Source organism: Cavia porcellus, unplaced genomic scaffold, assembly GCF_034190915.1.
Source record: "Cavia porcellus strain 051 isolate PalLab524CR breed Dunkin Hartley unplaced genomic scaffold, mCavPor4.1 scaffold_12, whole genome shotgun sequence".
NCBI classification, from domain to species: Eukaryota; Metazoa; Chordata; class Mammalia; order Rodentia; family Caviidae; genus Cavia; species Cavia porcellus.
In genome coordinates, this window is record NW_026947495.1 from 54,752,453 (window position 1) to 54,771,634 (window position 19,182).

Sequence of the window (19,182 nt, forward strand, 5' to 3'; positions counted from 1 at the left end):
CACTGTGGGGCAGACAGTCCTGTATGTCCTTTCTAGATATGTGAAGGACACAAGACCCTGACTGTCCTTCCCCCAGGCCATTCCTGGGGTGCGGGGGTTGGGGGTATGTGTTTGCACCTGGCAACCTTGAGAGATGAGGTAGTGACTCAGGGTGGCACAACAAACAGTTGTTTACAGCTTAGTATAAAAGGATGGTTTCTTTAAGGTTAATGTCCCTCAGCTATGATGTTAACCTTCTAATTAGCAGCATTCATCCATCCCCTTATTGTGTCCTCCTGGGCCTGGACACAGAGGACCCAACACAAACATGTTTTAGGTCAAGGAATTCCTTATACTCCAGGAATAATGAAGTCCTTATACACCAGGAATAATGAAGTTCTTTATCTCTCACCTAGGCAATTCATAGTGTCTGTTAGAATTTATGGATGACAACCATTTATCATATTAGCCTATTAGCTGAGAAAATTAAATTACAGATTCATGATTCAGACTGAGCAAATTTATAAAGTTCTTAAATATCTGTTCTTGGTATAATGAAACTTGCAGTAGCATTATTTAGCTGGATCTGGGCTCTTACTGGCTTCTAATGGCTCCTCTCTGTTAGAGTCAACAGGAAAATATGACAATTTAAAAAAGCCTTAGGGTAGTTTTAGCTCCCAGATCCCTTTAAATCTTTTTTTTTTTTTTAAATCGGTACCAGGGATCGAACTCACAACCACCTGCTTGCAAGGCAGGTGCCTATGCCGCTGAGCTAAATCCCTATCCCTCCCTTTAAATCCTTATAGAAGAACCTGTGAGATTCCCATGCTACCAGGTTAATAGATTCAGAGTTATAAGAACAGGAAATTTGTTCAATTCTCATCCTAAAACTATCATCTGTTTTACAAAACATGCAGGCCACTTCAGGAGCGGAGTCTGTGTATCTTTCTCACAATTCTCTCTCTCCGCCTGCCCTTGCACTTCCTCCCACAGCCTTCTCCACAGCTCAGCAACACACAATTTCCTGAATATTTCATGTTGCTTTATGGTTCCTTACCATCGGGTACATATCCCGCTCAGCCCACCTTTCCTGGCTGACAAATGTTTATTATTTCTAGATCTTACAAAGCATTATCTGCCATTCCCAAAGTCACAGGAGAACGATTGTTCTCTTTGCTACAGATCATTGTGTACACTTTACTTACACGGGCATCATGACTCTGTAATCGCTGTCTACACCAGTCTCTTCCCTATCTCTTCCTGTTACTCTTAGCTGAATGAGAACAGTACTTGGATCTATCTGTCCTTGTATTCTGGGCAGCAAAAAGAAGGCCTTGCATGTAGTATGCTCAGGAAATATCCATCAATGTCATCTGAAATTCTGTCCTTGGTAATCACACGAATTAATGCTTAAGTAAAACAACCTATGGTGATGTTTTTAAATCTCCCAGCTTATTAAAATTACTGGCGACCAGTTTATTGACTTAGGTATCAGACCACTTACCAGAGCTCCACTGCTAAGCAGGATCATGAGAACAATGAAACTTTCAAACCAGCTGTGTTCAACTATCCTGTAGCAGGTTTTTCTGATGTTCCACCAGATTTTTCCTTTTCCTGACTCTGTGTTAACCTGGCAGCACGGGAATCTCCGAACGCAACCTGGCAAGAAAGATTCACATGTAAAACTTAATGCTCAGAATAAACAAAATGCTTAAAATACATGCTTCAATGGAGAGATTTCTCCATGATAATCTGGCAAGCAAACAATTTCTAATACCGTTTCCGGTAGTTTCTCATATATTCATTTTGGTTGTTACCTCTTTTTCATTTTCTAACATCCGTTGTTTCCCTTAAAATCTTCTGGTTATTTTTGTTTGGAATGTATTATTATCCTGCATTATTCTCTGATTTCTCCTCAATCTCCTCTACATTGTATAAGTCAGTTTTTTTTAAATGAACAAATGAATGAATGATCCAAATTCAGGGCAAAATGCATTTCAGCATTTCTTTGCTGACAAATTTTCCTGAATGTGAATCTAAAACACAATTTGAGATGCTTCTGCTCCTCTATTAAAAACTTTCTAAAAAATGTCTTCCTAAATAATATGATGAAAAGCCTTAGTAGAAGGCTCCAAAATTAAGTTAAAAAATACATTAAAAGATACAAATGAAACTGTTTTGAGTGTTCCAAGTTAAAAACAAATCTGACCTGGGGCTTCTAGATATAAAATATACTGCTATGAAAAAGTGAGGAAAAGGTGTTTTGGCTATGCATTAATTCATTTGTTTATTTGTCCATTAAGCATTTATTAAATATTTTCTATGTACTTTGACCTGTATGCAATTCCTTCTCCATAAGGAATTTAGTTTTGCTTTTGGTTAAGTAGACAGAAACAGAAATAAATGACTATAACTGGAAAAGGCAATGAAAATGACAAATCCTGGTGGCATGAGAGGAAACTCATTTAACCTGGCAGGTTTATTGACAAGAACACTGAGGAGGCTTCCCTGGGAAAGTTGGAGATTGAACTGAGTCAAATCATGAGTGACAAAATGTCCAGCAAGGTCAGGAGGGCCACAAAAGACATGATGCATATGAATTACAGTGAGTTCCCAGTAATGACGAGACCAGGATGTGCATAAGAGGTAGCAGTGAGAGATAAGGTTTAAAAAACTGGCCAGATGGTGGAGGGTGCAATTTAATAGTGTGTGGATATAGTTTAGAAGGGTAGGGACCATTTAGGGTTCTGATACAGCATCTCTGTCAAGTGAGACAGATTAGGCTAATTTTAGTTAGGAGCTAAAGTGTTACCAGATTGTAGACATATCTGACAAGTAAATCAGGGGGATTTGGTAACCAGTGTCAGTAGTGAACTGACTGCCATAAAAGTATTGGCTGACTTGGAGTTGATGGATTTGAAATAACTGCAAAATTTCTGAACACACATGCTCTCCTTTGGAAATGTGACTCTAAAAATCAGGAGAAAATACGTGGCTAAAAAAGAAATACATAAAAATTATTAGTATGTATGTGTCAGCTGAGATCAGCATAGGTTTTTAAAGTCATGCAAGTATTTCATGAAGTATTTAGAATAAAGAGAAAGGAGTCAAGCCCAGAACATTCTGGATTTACAGTATTACAGGTCAAAATTCAGTGGTACATGAGGCCCAAACTGTTTAATGTTTACTCACTATTCCATTGTCAGGAAATTTTGCTCATCTGTTATTTAATGCAACCATTATGTGAAACTAAATGACATAAATTAAATTACATAAATTTAGAATTTGATAATGTACTTTAAGAATGTAATAAATACTAAAAACTTATTGTTTTCTAGTTAATGTATCCTGTTTCACTTTCATCCATACTTCTGAGGAAATCTACACCTATCCTTTCTGAATGGTGGAAATATACTGTTTGGCTACTATGAATCTTCGCTGAACTCCACAGTCATAGTAGTGATTCTAAAAGCAGGCATTTTCATTAAAAAAATTAAGATTTTTTTTCAGATAAAAAGGATGGAGAAAATGTTAAAGTAGACACACAGTAAAAATAGGTCATGTTCATAGCCATTATACTGTGAACAGCACACATAGTTGACAAACTGTTATTCCATTATTAAAATTCTGTAATCCTATTAGCAATAAGTTGCTTGCATCATTAGCGCATAAGTGAAATTCTGACAGTTTCCTTATTTCTTTTTTATTGCACTAATGTAAATGAAAATACCAAACAACCTTTATGTTAAAACTATTGTTGTTCATCAACTGCAATAATAGGTTATTTATAAGGATAAAAGTTCGGCAAAACTCAACAAAAGCATACCAGAAGAAATAATTACATATATGCAATGTATAATGAAATATTTTGTAAGTAATGCTATTAAGTCATGAGCCTCACGTTGCTCATCTCAGCATCATTTATAATAAAATGATGTATGTGTGCATATTTTCTTTTTCTTGGCGAGCCAGTTGTTAAGCCTGCACACCACTGGAAGAGAGACAGCAGAGAAAACTTGAAGGAGGAAGAGACAGCATAGGAGACACAAGAGATGTACACACAGACCCAAGAGGCTGTGGTAAAGCGGAGCTCAAGGAGTAGGACGGTTCCCAGAGGAATGGGGAACAGAATCAAGAATCTGAGAAGCCCAGGGAGATCATGATTAGGAATCATTAAAAATTACATTTAAAAAAATTAATAATTAAATAATAAGAAATCTTTGAAGAAAAAGAATGTTTTAAAAGAAGTAACCACAAACACTTCCACTCTTATAAAATTTGTGATGAAAAGATTCCTCTTAGATGAAGGCAGGAGCTGGGAGAGGAAGAGGGAGCAGCACCGCTTTAAAATGTTCATTTTAGGGGCTTTTAAAAATTATTATTTTTTCTCTAAAATAATACATTCAACTAAAAAATATCCAACTGTTCAAGTAAAAACATGAGCTACTAATAAGCTGCATGCCGTGAAGCAATAAAATGACAATTCTCTTGAGGCATTACTCCTGTGAGAAAGGTCTTGCCATGGTTGGTTTTTTTTCCTATCTCTGAGGTGAAAGAAGTGCATAGATCCACTTGATATTTCCTGGCACTTTACTTTCCTCCTCTAACAAAATGTAGCAAGCGATCTCCCTGCACTGTAACCACCACTGGTGCTTCTTGCTATCATGTATATTTTCTGTGTGCTTGTCCTTCTCTCCAGAGTGCTTCAAGTTTCCTAAAGGTTGAAACATTCTGTGATGCTATTTCTTTCTGCTTGCAGCATTCTCCATGATCCTCTAAATGACTTAGTATTCTGTGTGTCAATCATTTGCAAAAGACTCACCATCTAGGAAAAAAAATGTTATTATTGTCTGAGCATTTAGTCTTGACTAAAAAGATCATCTCTGTGTGAATTCTACCATTGACACAAAGATTAGATGGAAACCAAATGAACAGAAAATATATATAACTTCATTTGTCCAATGATAAGGACTGTTAACATATTCTCGGGCTTGACCAGATTTTCAACTCTTGGGTACTTTCTTTTAGTGTAAAAAAAAAACCCTGAGATAGAATTTTTAAAATAGAAACTTGAAACTTCAAACTTAAAATTCAAATGCAGAACAGAAAGAAATTTATCCTTTGAAAGATTTTACTTTCCAGGATTTATTTTTACCGGTTTTAAATGGAGGAGAAATATTATTCTTATGATGGAGGAAAGAAAGTAAATACCATGTATTGTAATTAGAAAAGTAAATGAAAACGTTTTGTCTATGATGAAGTTCCGTGAGCATTGCCCTCAGGATTAATCACACCTTAAAGAGTTTCTCTCTCTTATTTTGAGGCAGGAGTGCTCAATCTCCTGTCTGGCTTTTATGCAAAGGTACATCCCAAGAGAGTTCCAACCTAACTAGTTAGCAATGTTATCACAGGTTCTCTTTAAAAAGACTAGTAATTAAATGTAAACAGAACTGAGAAACTCAATTCTAATGAGTCTCAGTGGGTAAGTGCTATGTCTTTTAGATAGTTTCATTAATTTGCTCTCATGACACATTACATAAAGTCTATGCTGGGTTTCATCATGTTAAACCAATGCTTTTAAATGAAAAAAAAAAAAAAAGAACCTGTTCATCTCTTCAAAGGCAGAGTACCCACTAATAACAGTATTAGAATATGATCAGAAAGGTTAGAATAAAAGCCGACTAGGAAAGGAAGCTGTTTTCCACTGTTTTTTTTAAATGTCTAAATCTTCTAAAACAAGTGTTTTTTTCACATTCCTTCCAAATGGAAAAAAAGGCAAGAGTTCTTCATTCCATTATCGAAGTTAGGAACTTTCATAGGAAGTTGATGAACTCAAGAACACTTTGAGGGGAGCTGAGTTTGATTTGCCTAAGAAATTAGTAGAAAATAACATTATTTTACAGAAAAGAGATTACTCTGTAATTCAAATTCATGTAACACTGATTATCTAATAAAAAAATTCCAATTACAAAGACGAGTAGAATCAAAGGATCATATGTTCATTATTATACAGGTTAACATGACATGAAAAATTAAGGATATTTAAGAAAAGTTTGAGACCTAGGGAAGATGTTTGATGTCTTGAATTACCAAACAATAGAACACAGCTAAGGAAGATACGACCTTAGAGGGAGAAGGACCGGAAACGAGAAGAACAAGATGCAGGGCAACCCATAAAACACACAGTGAGGCGAGGGTAATGAACTGAACAGTGTCAGTGAAAGTGAGGTAATGAACATCAAAATCATTTTACCACTTATCTTTAAGGAAATCACAATGTTCCAATTTAACTGTTTATCTTACTTCATTTTTCTCGTAACAAAAATCTCTGAAAGCTAACTGCTACTCTGAATGTTGGTTATACTTCAGGTCTAGTAGAATAAAAATGGATCTGTAAGTCATTTCCAACGTAAGCGAGTACATATTAGGTATATATTTAAAGAAAATCTATGCACTCCTGGTAGTCACTTTGCTTACTACATGAGTCCTTTAGAAGCTCTCTCAGGGAAATATTGGAGACTAAAGCAAATCAATGACCCTTGCAAAAACAATGCTGAGGATAAGCCTATCAGCAAACATTGTGTCATTAGGATTAGTGTTAGCACAACCTCTACATAGGGTTGTTAAGAAAAAAAAAACCTGAAAACAGTAATAAAAGTAGACAAAAAAGGCAGCTACATACTGTGCTATTTAATTTATAAGAATTATTTTATTAGATATTCTCAACATTTCCATGACGTGAATATTATCCCCGTTTTATAGATGAGGCATCTGAGTACTAGATTTAAAATCACATTTACAGTCTCAGGGATAGTTAGTAGTAAGGCAAGTAAAACTTAATGTTTATTAGCATCACAATTTATATTCTATGCCATACTGTTACACTTCAATCCTATTTTAGGTTTGTGTGTTTTACTTAGATGATACAGCAATTCTTCAGATACTGCTACACTCTTTTCTAAGTCAAACCCAAATTTGCTATATTGACCTTTGAATAAAATTCCTGGTAAATTTCAGGAGTTCTAGGAAATTCAACATAGCAGAAGCTAAAAAGGAGTAGAAGAGGTTACTGTTAAAAAGTATATTTACAGGGCTGAAAATTCGGCTCAGTAGTGTAAACACTTGCCTGGCAAGCATGAGGTTGTGAGTTTGATCCCTGGTATCCAAATAAAAAGTGTATTTAGGCCAACTATAGTGGGCTTTCTATGGTAAGTTACAGATCTCTAAATTTTATCTTGCAGATCCAGGTTTCTCGTATTTTAGCTAGAGCAGAACCTCTGGACCTTATTTTACGTGTTTCTAGTGAATTAGTGACTAGAACTGAGGGCTTTTCAATGTTTCTAGCTTTAAAGGTACATCGTGTTGGTACTAAATGAGATAAAGCTGTATATTACATGAGGGAGATGTCATGGTTTTTGTTTGTGTCCCCCAGGCCTCATGAGTTTGCATTGTGCATTTGTGATTGGCTCATTGTCTAGTGCTTGGATTGATGGTGTCAGTGCTACACCCACAAAAGGGTGGAGCCAGGATGTGATGTACTGTCAGGAAGAAGGCCTGTCTTTCTCTTTGCTGGTTCGAGCTTGCTGTCGGCCGCCATGAACTGTGGTCCAGCCATGCCTGCCTGTCTTGGAGCCAACTGAGTGTGGACTGAAACCTCCAAAAACTGTAAGAAAGAAACCTTTCCTTTCCCAACTTGAGCATCAGGTATTTTGTCCCAGCGACGAGCATAAAGTGACTAAGACAGGAGATAACACCAAAGTTTGTTGTAAATTTAATGAATTGGTGTCATTTAAATATTAGGTGGACCTGACCAGTGATATGTTGTAGAAAGAAAACTAGCACAGAAATGGTTGTACAATCCCCACATATGTATGGAAAGTTTCGTAAAAAGAAAAGAACCAAAGAACAGAAATGTGGGAATCTGTATTTTTATTTACGGGAAAGGTAAGAAATAAATAGAGGACAGACCTAAGAACTTTCAAAGTAAGTTTGAAAAAGAACAGTGATAAGATGTGGCCTCGGAAACCAAGTAAAGAAAGAATTTTGAGATAAACTGTAGTCAATAGTATAAAGATGTTTACCAAGCATTAGAAAATACTTTCAATTGTTTGATGAAATAAGGCAACAGTATCATCTCTTTCATTAGCTTGGATTCTAGTGGTTCATGTTGTTGGAAATATGAAATAAGGATTGTAAATGAGAAGTCTGAACATATTACAGTACTAAGTGCTTTATAACATAATGCACAGTCATTAGACATTATCATTAGTAGAGTACCATAGGCAAGGAGACTGCAGCTTAGAGACCATCAATGACTCCTCTTGGTCATACAGCCGTGACTGAATCACCATGAAATGGAGGCTTTTGGCTTGTTAGTGAGTAACTCTTTTGGGGGTTTAAATCTTGAACTACCATCACTGAGGGCATGACTTAGAAAAATGTTTGACTTAGAAGGATGTACTTCTCTCTGTCTGTCTGTCTGTCTGTCTGTCTGTCTGTCTATGTCTGTCTCTTCCTCTGTTTCTCTCCAGCACCCCCCTGTTGCTGCTTGCTGGTACTATGCCCTTCCACCATATCTGCCTTCCAGCCAGAAAAGCATACAGTAAAACTGTAAAGCAAAATACACCTCTCCTCCTTTAAATTGTGGGCATCATGTATTTTTTCCCAGTGACAGGAAGCCTAAACTTCTAGATAGTCTAATATATTAAGACAAAATGCAAAAAAACCATGAACAAATGCTAGTGTTTTAGCTTTTCTCTTACCATCCGTAAAGCAGGCTTCCGGCTCATCGGAATTTGTAGGTTCAGCCTCTGCTTCTTCTTCTCCGGGCACAGGGTTATCAACTGTGCTGCACTCAGAGGAACTTGATCGGTTCAGTCTCTAAAAAAGGAATCCGTCACCCCCACCAGACATGTCACTTAGGGTTTACTCAATTTTTGCATTTAAATCTAACAATAAAAATATCATGCAAAATGTTATGAACGAAGTTTAACAGTATGATGGCCATAACAATGTATAAACACATGTCAAGGTCAAGTAACCTTACAATGCATCTGCACTTGATCTTTCTATCTACATATCCAACGAAAAATAAATTTTACTCATAAGATGCTAATGAGTTTTTGAAAAAAATGGCTAATAATATTTTATAATAGTGGCCACATTTTAATATTATACCTTAATATAAATTTACATACAACAATTATTCATTTTGGGTAATAATGACTCCAGTAGCAATAATAAATGAGTGTTGAATTGTCAGCACTGGGTAATTAAAAATCATCTGGCATAAAAAGCTTTTCAGTAATTAAGATTTTTTTAAAAATCCAAACATTAAGATGATATAGATAGAAGTTCTTTAAAAATGAAAAAAAAAGATACATTGTATTGTAATCAATATGTGAGAGACCACACTAACACCATCCATTTTAGTCTAAAACAGTAAAAAAGGTGGTAAGTATATTAACTGTAAAATTAAGAAAGTACTAACAGGAGTACACATGCAAACTCTGAAATACAGATTCGATGAAATTAAACATGGTAGACTTACACATGGGAGCAATGAAGACATTGTGATTATGATCATAGAACTGATCATAACACAAGTTCCCCCCGGAATTTTATGACCAACATGATGTCCACACATACACAGAGATTTTCAGAGAAAATACATATGGCAATCATTGCAAAACTGAAATTTTCCTAATACTTTTTTAATAAAAGGGTAGAGCAGCACAGCATGGCGAAGTTCATGTTTCATTCTCACTTGCTGAACATATGAATTTGGAAAACTACTAGTTATTGCAACATATGCTTGTCTTATTTTTATAGAATAATTTAAGTAAATGCATGTGATAAAATGTGGAGATACTCTTTTTCTTTAAACTGATTCTTGAATCCATAAATTTGTATTCAAATTACAGACTTAATCTAAAGTGTTAATTTTTAGAGACTGACTTAGAACCTAGAAGACAGTACCTCATTAAATTCATAGTACTATTATTATCATGCAGCATGGAATGCAAAAATGGCAGTGATAGTACCTTATATATAAGGAAAGTTGTAAACAAATGAAGTCATTTTATAACTAGAGTGAAGAATTAAATCACCCTTAATATTAAATGAAATCTTGTAGCCTCTATTGGTTTCTTATCAGGCTGAGGAATGTGTTAACAGTATCAAATACGAGCAGCATCAATATAAAATCTCATTTAAAAGCAGATTGCTTAAAAATTACTTTAAAATAAGGAATGAAAATAGAAATGAATTATAACGGATTACATTCTCTGGGACTTATAGTCTTAAACCGTACCTGATTTAAGGGAACAATACAGGTACTAATATTTTGTATTGCGCCAGTTGCTACAAAAACCAATGTTAAGTACATATCCAATAAAAAAACACAAGAATTATGCAGTGGGCTCAAATCTTGATGGTAAGCAAATTGTCACCAAGCAACTGAAAAAAAGATGGTATTTTTCTATGTAAATGAAATCCAAGCCCACAACCCTAAACAAAATATTATTAGCTTGGGTTTTGGGGCTAAATAGTAGAAAAATTTGTTAATAAAAGGAATGCAAAGCATTTCCTTGCTATTAGCCCAAAAACTCATAATAACAAATCTTTACAATGATTTTCTCTTGTTCGATAGCAATTTTTAGATAAAGTGATTTTTACTGGCTAACTCTGACAGCACAAATTAATGAAAGCATATTTAATATCAGGATTTGATTTTCTCAATGCTTCACAAGATTCTAGCCAAGAATATTTATGCCAAGGTAGCTTATCAGCATGTAAAAATTGAGGGGATTTTACTTAGCATATCTTGCCACTAGAAGCTTTTTGTATGTTTTCTCTCTCTGTACAGTTTTGATCAATTTCTTATGTATGAATTTTGGCAATTAAGTTCAGAGTTTAGTTCAGAAGTTAAAGTTATACAATACTATCCCTTAATGTAACAGAAATTATTAAAATATATAACATAAATTTTATTTAATTTGTATCACAGCTAAAGCATTGTGGCCAACAGACATATAGATATGTGCTGTTTTCCTGTGAATAAATAAAATATTCACTCAGTATTTCAATGTTTTATTATATAGACAAATATATATGTGTATATGGTGTATGACCCCTTTAAGAGAACTTTAAAAAAATATTTTTAATAGAAAGGATAATATCCATAATTTAAGTTTCTTAATGAGGTGCAGATCACTTAATTATTATTGGTGACCATCTGTATATTTCAGTATTGAAACTTTTTTATTATACAGAAAAGATCATGCCAAACGTATTTGATATAATTAATTGTATTTACATTATATAAACAATCAATTTTGCTTAGTTTTCTTTGTGGTTTTGGAAATGTATGAATAAATGTACTATTTTGATGAAAATGAAATAAATAGTATAAAGAAGTTCCATTTTCATATTAGAGTTAGGCCATTTTGAAATACTTTTCCCATAGAGGTTTGATTTTTAATATAAAATAAAGCACTTTCTTTTTACCACTTATCAACAAAGATAATATTTTTTATTTTGGGGAGTCTACATAAGAATTAAATAAAAGTAAATATAAGCATCAAATCAACAAGATGGATTCACTATTATTTGGACTAGGAAGTATGTCACAACATTCTTTTTTATTGAATAATATGATTTGAACTATATGAACCTTCTAATATTTTCCTTTATATGAAAATGACAAACTTAAATAAAAAATTCTGAATGCATAATAGTAAAAAATGTTTCCTTTACTCTCCCCTTGACTCAGCTGCCTTGAGGCAACCATTATACACTGTGTGCATGTATGTACACATATACAAAATATGCGCTGTATCTACTTTATAGTTGTCTTTTGACATTGCTCACTATAGATCCAAAACCTTGGTAATTTTATAAACACTTGTTATTTTAAGAGTAAATTTATATAGCTAACAAGCACCTTCTATAATTGAAAATATGATCACATTCTTCAAGGTTTTCCTTTTGATTGTTTTGAAAGTGTGGCTTCTAGAGAGACAGTTAAATTTCTGTCATATTAGAAAAATGACCTAAACTGGTCACTTACAAAGTTATTTCGGACATGTCCTAAAATAGGCACTAACATTACAAGACTATTTCATAGTTAGTATAGTAGTTAATGCCAACTGATCATTTCTTGTTCCTAGAAGTGTGCAGTAAGATTATCCAATGACGCTGCAAACTGATATGTAAATGTAGAAGACCGTGAAAAACAGCAACACTGTAGAAAACATAGAACTCAATGAAAACCTTTCCCAAAGAGGATGGCTATCTCCATCTCCAATGTATTAACTTGAAAGTACCTTCTGTACAACTATTTCACATAAGAAGAGAAAGATATCCTTTAATGAGTTGTTCTTTTACCTGAGTATCAAAACAAAGATACATGAACAACAAGACATTTAAGAGAAATAAATCAAATAGAAGGCATTGGCATAAAATAAAAAGTATGGGAAATATTACTGATAAGCTAAATTCCATTGTGAGTTACCAGAGAAAGCATTTTTATTAGATTAAAGTTAACCCATCTTTTAATTTAGAATGTAGTTTACAACTGATCAGCTATTTCTGAATCATTAAGATAAGAGGACGGAATAATGATCAACAATCTTCAGAATTCCCCAGTTTACTGGGTAGGAGTCTAGTGTTTTCCAAGATTAGTTATTTCATTTTTAAATATTCTTTTCTTGTGTAGGAGAGAAAATAATTTTTCTCTGCCTTGCATTTTATTAAGGTCTTGCTTTTTCTTCTGGAAAAATGCAAACATTATGTTGTTGTAGATTTTTTCAATGGATTGTACATCACCTAAGCTTTTTATTCTTCATCTTGAGCATGATTATAGTTTTGTTTGGTCTTGTTTAGACTACTGAGCTCTCAATCTTTTTTCTAATCCCTATGAAATTTCTAAAGATTCTGTTTAAAATGTGATGTCCCACATTAAAAAATACTTCAAATACTCTTGTTTATTGGTATTTTCTGTTCTGTTATCTTGATTTTCACATTACTTCAATAACAGCAGAAAATTGTCAGTTTACTTATAAATTGTAGTAAATTGATCATATTCCAATTATGAGCAAAAAAAATTCCTGTTTTAAAAAATAAAGGAAAAGAAAATGTAATTTTTCCTTTTCTATTGTTCCCTTTTTTATTGCTCCTGGAGAAACTGATGCAGGTTCTTGGAAAAGCTGTTCATTCAGTAGTAAACACAGTTATCTCACAGGGTCAAAGGGCACACAGTCTGAGAAGCTATAGAACCGAGCAATGAAATCTCAGCTACTACCAAGGAAATTCAAAATTCAAAATAAAAATACTGGTTTCATTCAAAGTCTCTCTATTTTTTTTTTTTTTTTTGTCTTTTTGGTTTTCATCGGTACCAGGGATCGAACTCACGACTGCCTGCTTGCAAGGAAGGCGCTTATGCCGCTGAGCTAAATCCCCAGCCCCTGAAGTCTCTCTATTTCTGAGACCCTTCTACTCAAGGAATTTCACCTCCAATAATATAACTACATTAATTGTAATGATAAGATTTTGAATATAAAATCAAACAAACAGAAACAACAAAATTTGGCCAAGTAAGTAGGCCGAACTGCCTGCACATTTCTTAGCCAGACTGTACAGTACCATCTTGGAGTTTTTTTCTAAGGGAAAGGACAGGAGCACTCAACAATAATTATTTAGAATGTGAAGTATTTATGGATATTCAAGAGTTCTGCACTCTGTCACTGAACTGTTATGCTTTTTTCTTACCTGAAAATAAGAAACTGGGATATAGCAGGTCAAATTAGAGGTATTTAAAAATCTTTGGGAACATATATTTAAAGATTGCTACTATTCAGACCTGTTGAAGAATTCGAACCCAGGCAAATCGGAAGGCAGAAATGGAGGCTAGCATATAGACTCTAAGTTCACACTTGTTTATAACTCCAGAAAGAAAAAGAAAAATCAAAACACCTCACAATTGAGCCATTTTTCTGTCTCCTCAAACTAACCACTATGAAGAGAGCAAAGGAAAGATGAATGAGTTTCAACTAATTCCAAGAAATCCCAGTGAATGGAATAAATATACATTTTTAAATGTATGAATTTCTATTATTAAAAATATAATGCAAAATACAAAATTTACATGGGAATCATATGTGTCTTATAATGTGTCTGTAGGCAGCTTCTGCCAAATGCTATGTTTCAAATCACTCTGTACAGTAAAACTATTCAGTTAGTTTTTAATCAAGTAAATGGATGTTTATTAACATGTATCTCATCTTTTCTATCAGTCGTTTGGTAAAAAAAGTATGAATTCACAACATATATATGTATATGTAGATGTAGATGCATGTAAGTGTATTTCTAAAAACCAACTTTCTGAAATGTGAGTTTTCAAATACATGTATATCAATACTGTGTGTATATAGGTATCATTCTCTAATTGAAGGAAATTTCCTATGTTGCACAATAATAGTTTTCATCAAGAATACTGCCTCTGGGCTGGGGATTTAGCTCAGCGGCATAAGCGCCTTCCTTGCAAGTGTGAGGTCGTGAGTTCGATTCCTGATACTGATAAAAACGAAAAAGACAAAAAAAAAAAAAAGAATATTGTCTCTAAGCCACTACCAACTTGAAATACAGAGTATCTTAAAAGCACTTGTAAAGTTAACTTCAAATAAACTGAACACTGAAGTATTTTTAATAATAAACTGTTAGCATTTTTATGCCTAAGGTATGTTGCTTTCAGGATAATGTTTTGCTTTCTCCATTGCACAATGAATAACCAAAAATGCAAACATTGTAATGACAATAGAGAAATGAAAATATGATCTGGATTGTAAAAAAGGCAATATAGTGGATTTCTCCACACAAGAAACTGTTAGAATTCCTTCAACAAATTCTAATAATATTACAACAAAATATTGTTGTATATTTTAAGAATATATCCTTTTTTACTTTTCAGAAACATAAATGAAGCAATCTTTATTAGTATTCCTAATTTTAGAAATAATGATTTATATATTATTGACACACAGCTTTAGAACTTATTTCGTAGTGTGCAGTATTTTACTGGTTTATAGAGACTCCTGACTATGCATGTAATCAGCAGTGTATTTTCATCAGTGAGTAATATTGCTCCTGGAGTCAAATTAAATATTTCAAATACTTAACATTCATGCATAGGCAGAGTCTATTAACTTTCAACTGATAAGATTTACACATGAACAAATAAAATCATATGTACATTATTGAACTGATTAGAAAAAACAGTCTTAGAACCTCCCTGCTTAAAATCATTTCAAAATGCACTCACAGTTAATACTGGAAAGTGAGCTCTGGCTCTGCACCCAACTCCCTGATGTACACTCAGAAAAAAGCTGAATTGCATGCATCTTACATCCTTAATTTCTAAATAATCCAGAGAGCTAGTACTACAGTGATCCTTGCTTGCTCTGAACCTTTATGTTTGTCACTAAGATATTCTTCCCACAAAAATTTTTTTAAGAGTTTAATCTACTCAATTTAAAAATTCATAGAGGTTTTCAGTTAAATGTTGCCTCAGTGGGCTTTTGTCACATTCTGTGTCTTACTTTTATAATCCAACCAGTAAAAATCTATAGATCATGCATTGAAATCACCTAAGGACATGAGTGACTTATCAAGGAAGCCATCAAGAGAACCACAAAAAATGATGGAATTTCCCTGGTGACATGCTGTGATGTTGACTTATCTATGGAACAACTGTACATGTACATGTTTCTACTTTCTTGCAAGGGATCAGGCAGAAAGATTTTGTAGCTGAACAACATGCAAGACACTGAAAAAAAATATCATATATGTATGATGTTTTTTAGGTAACCTGTGTAAAACTGGTCACATATATCTCTGTCTGGTTAAAGCACAGAGCTGCAGCCTTGATTGATCCGGTTTGATTTTACCCCTGTGAGAATGATAAGGTTAGGTACTGAAATCTAGAAAGACAGCATGATGAAAAAGGTTAGACAACCATGATTTAAAATGTTTAATGTCATGTATCTGTAAGTTGAAGTTAGTTATCTGTTTGAAAATACATGCTATATACCCAATGCTACATAATATATCTAAAACACAATAATTAAATATCATTTATCAGAGACTTTAAGAAGAATCAAACGTTAATTTTGTTAGCAAGGAAATTAATCAAATACTAAAATCTGCTAATTTAATATTTTACAGCTCTTCCATACAACTATTAAAAATAGGTAATTTACTAAATGCAGGTAAGGTGAGAGTAAACATGTATCATTTGATAAAGTATATTCTAAGATTAGTATTTATTGATTTTTAATTAATTATATTCAATTAATTTTAACGTTTCATACAACATTTCGGCAAGTTGACTTTTCCAAATTTATCTGAATATAAAGAATTAGAAACACTGATTAAATATATCTGATCAATATTAATTTTTTAAGGCAAGTGAACAATTAAAGATGTAAAACTTTTCAAAGTTTTAGAGCCAACCTGAGAAAAGAAATAGTTCAAGTAAAATTCTATAGAAGAGTAATTTTAAAAAGCAATCTATGCATAAAATGATCAAAGGCCAGTTTCCTCACAAAACACAAACATAACTTGTACTTAAATCTTGCTAAGTCAAATACATTTCTGGAAAAGATTATTATGTTTCCCAAAGTTCAATTGTAAGTAAACTTCCAAATTTCCCTTTGGTGAAGAGAGTAACTGCCTCTTTGAGGAAAAATCTTTGATAAAAAAATCTAAACAGAGATTGTCCCATTGACAATGTAATTAAAAGCACAATTACTGTAAAGGACTATAAAATATTTAACCTTGATGGCTATAAATATTTAACCAACTTTTTATCAAATCAATAAAATGAATGCATTTCATAATAAGAAAGCATATTTAAGTCTTTCCAAGGATAATGACTTTCAAATTTTGATGGATGAATAAATGCATGGGTGAATAAAGTGAACAGTATGAGTGCTTGTTCGTTTGTCTGAGATTTCCTTCTGCACTGTGTCTTCACAGTGAATTTATCTCCACATTTTAGGGTCATCTCTTTCCACCTGTTTTCAGCTGAATTGCAGTCTCTTCTTCAATACATCTTCAAAGCACTGGATCCTGGTCCTGTTACGGACTGTGCTGTGCTCTGCTCTATCTGATAAGTAGTTCCATATTTATTTTAGGTGAAAGTTGTGACACTATAAATATCCTTAAAGTGATATTTCTTACTATTTACCTTTGAAGTGTGTACATGAAGTTTTAGCATGGTATTTGGAAATCAAAAAATATTTCACAAATATAATTTAGGAGAGACAAGAACTCTATGACTATCATTATGCTGGGTAGATTGGCATAGAATTTTTAAATGTAATCTGCACTATACAAAATATAAGAAATGAATGGAATAACTATGCACAGTGAACTAATATTTATGAAATCAGTAATGTATTATATTCATAGTTTGTGTTTTACATTTTAATTTCATTTACAGTACATTGAACCACATGAAATCTCTATGCAGACCAAAAAATCATTGAATATTTGTATTTTTTTAGCATTTTACTTTTATAAAATAGAAATTTTATAGCTTTATTTCCTGATAATTTTTGCACAATTTCGAAATACAATATTGTAGTGGATTCACATGTTTTCCAAATCTGCATCTCTTGGAATCTGCATCTTTTGGAACACAAAACTACCTTTTTTCAATTGTTTTGAAAATTTCATACAGGAATGATAATAATTCATTTTCACAAGGAAGTAATAATAATCAAGAGTAAAAACATTGCTCTGCAGTGGGCACTACACTATATGGAGCATAGGGAATAAGATGGCACTTGGTTGCATGCAACACTTGAGACCTAGATGCAAAAGAAGAAAGTGAGTGTGTACACGCACATGTGCATTCCGTGCCACGCAATCAATGAAAAATGCATATGTCAGTCGCCTTGACTGACATTTTATAATTTTTCTCTTCTTAACATTCCTAGATAGTACATATAATTAATTTATATTTATATATAACTGAGACTCTAAAAGACTAAGGAGAGTTGCTACTTGTCCTTGATTTTTATGGGGCTTTTAAAAATTTGAACTGCAAGTTTTAACATATATTAATGTCATGGAAAGGCAAATATAATTATTTTCTGTTTTAGTTCCTTAATTGTACAATTTGAAGTCAAATATTATATTAGTATTATATTTTTGTGTCTTATTCGTTGAAATTCTACTATTGTACTGTTAATTGTACTCTAATTCTCCTTAGCGTTGATTTATTAGACAATAGTCTACCTTATTAATTCTTGATCTTCATATTCTGGGTATTTACAATCATCTGAGAGTAACATGGTTTTCTTCAAAGACATGATGCCAAATTAATATTTTTCCATAATAATACAGTAAGAAACACTGAGAAACGAGAAGCTTTAAAGTGAACAAGCTGGGGTTCAGTGGTGCTTCATATCACAGGTCAGTTTAACACAGGCCTTAGTATCATTAAGAACCTCTCTTTCACTAGAGAAAAACACATTAGGTAATAACCAAGAAGGCCTGAGTCTGGTCCGGCAAAGTGTGTCCTATCTATCAATTATTTATATGAAGGCATGCACTATTGTACTTTATACAAATTATATGCACAGACACAAATATGTGCAGAAAGCAAATGCTATAATATATAAAATAGACAATATTGAATGAATGAAAAAGCAATAGTTATGTAGTCTTGAGAAAAATATATTCTAGGTACAAAAATCAATTCAATAAAGAAAAAGAAAATATAATAATTTCTGGGAAATGCATACATTTGAAAGATCTCATGACCTCGTATATCCCTGAGCTGTTATATTTTAGCTTGTAAATGTAGCCAGATACTAAATTATTGAAGCTGGGTTAAAGTGGGACATTTTATTCCTTCAGCAATTCAGTACAGTGCCTGGAGCCTAGCATGTAGCAATAAATATTTACTGAATGAAAGGGTACATTTCATGCTTCATTTGGAGCTTATAATGAAGGAAGCATTTCATGCTAATGGTAAAAGTCTGTGTAGTATGTTATTGTTTGCAGGGTGATTAGAGGGCTGCATTATGCCTCAATGAGAGGCTGACAAGACGAACCATCAATTCATTGCCTACATTCTGAGAAACAGTGACAAGTTCTATTCTCATGGGTATACTTGAGATGACAGTATGTTTTTCT

At 33.2% G+C, this 19,182-nt stretch overlaps 1 protein-coding gene and 1 long non-coding RNA gene across 13 annotated transcripts in view; one reads left to right on the top strand and one right to left on the bottom strand.

Moving 5' to 3' along the window:
• The window catches only part of LOC106025441 (uncharacterized), a 188,363-nt gene that overhangs the window by 70,088 nt on the left and 99,093 nt on the right, over nucleotides 1–19,182 (top strand). The gene's annotated exons all lie outside the window — the stretch shown is intronic.
• Scn9a (sodium voltage-gated channel alpha subunit 9) overlaps nucleotides 1–19,182 on the bottom strand; it is a 79,153-nt gene that overhangs the window by 23,987 nt on the left and 35,984 nt on the right. Inside the window, exons 17-18 of the mRNA XM_063259204.1 lie at nucleotides 8,742–8,859; nucleotides 1,484–1,638 (exon numbers count right to left, since the gene is read on the bottom strand). Of these exons, the coding sequence (XP_063115274.1) occupies nucleotides 1,484–1,638; nucleotides 8,742–8,859 (273 nt within the window). The remainder of the gene's footprint in view (nucleotides 1–1,483; nucleotides 1,639–8,741; nucleotides 8,860–19,182) is intronic.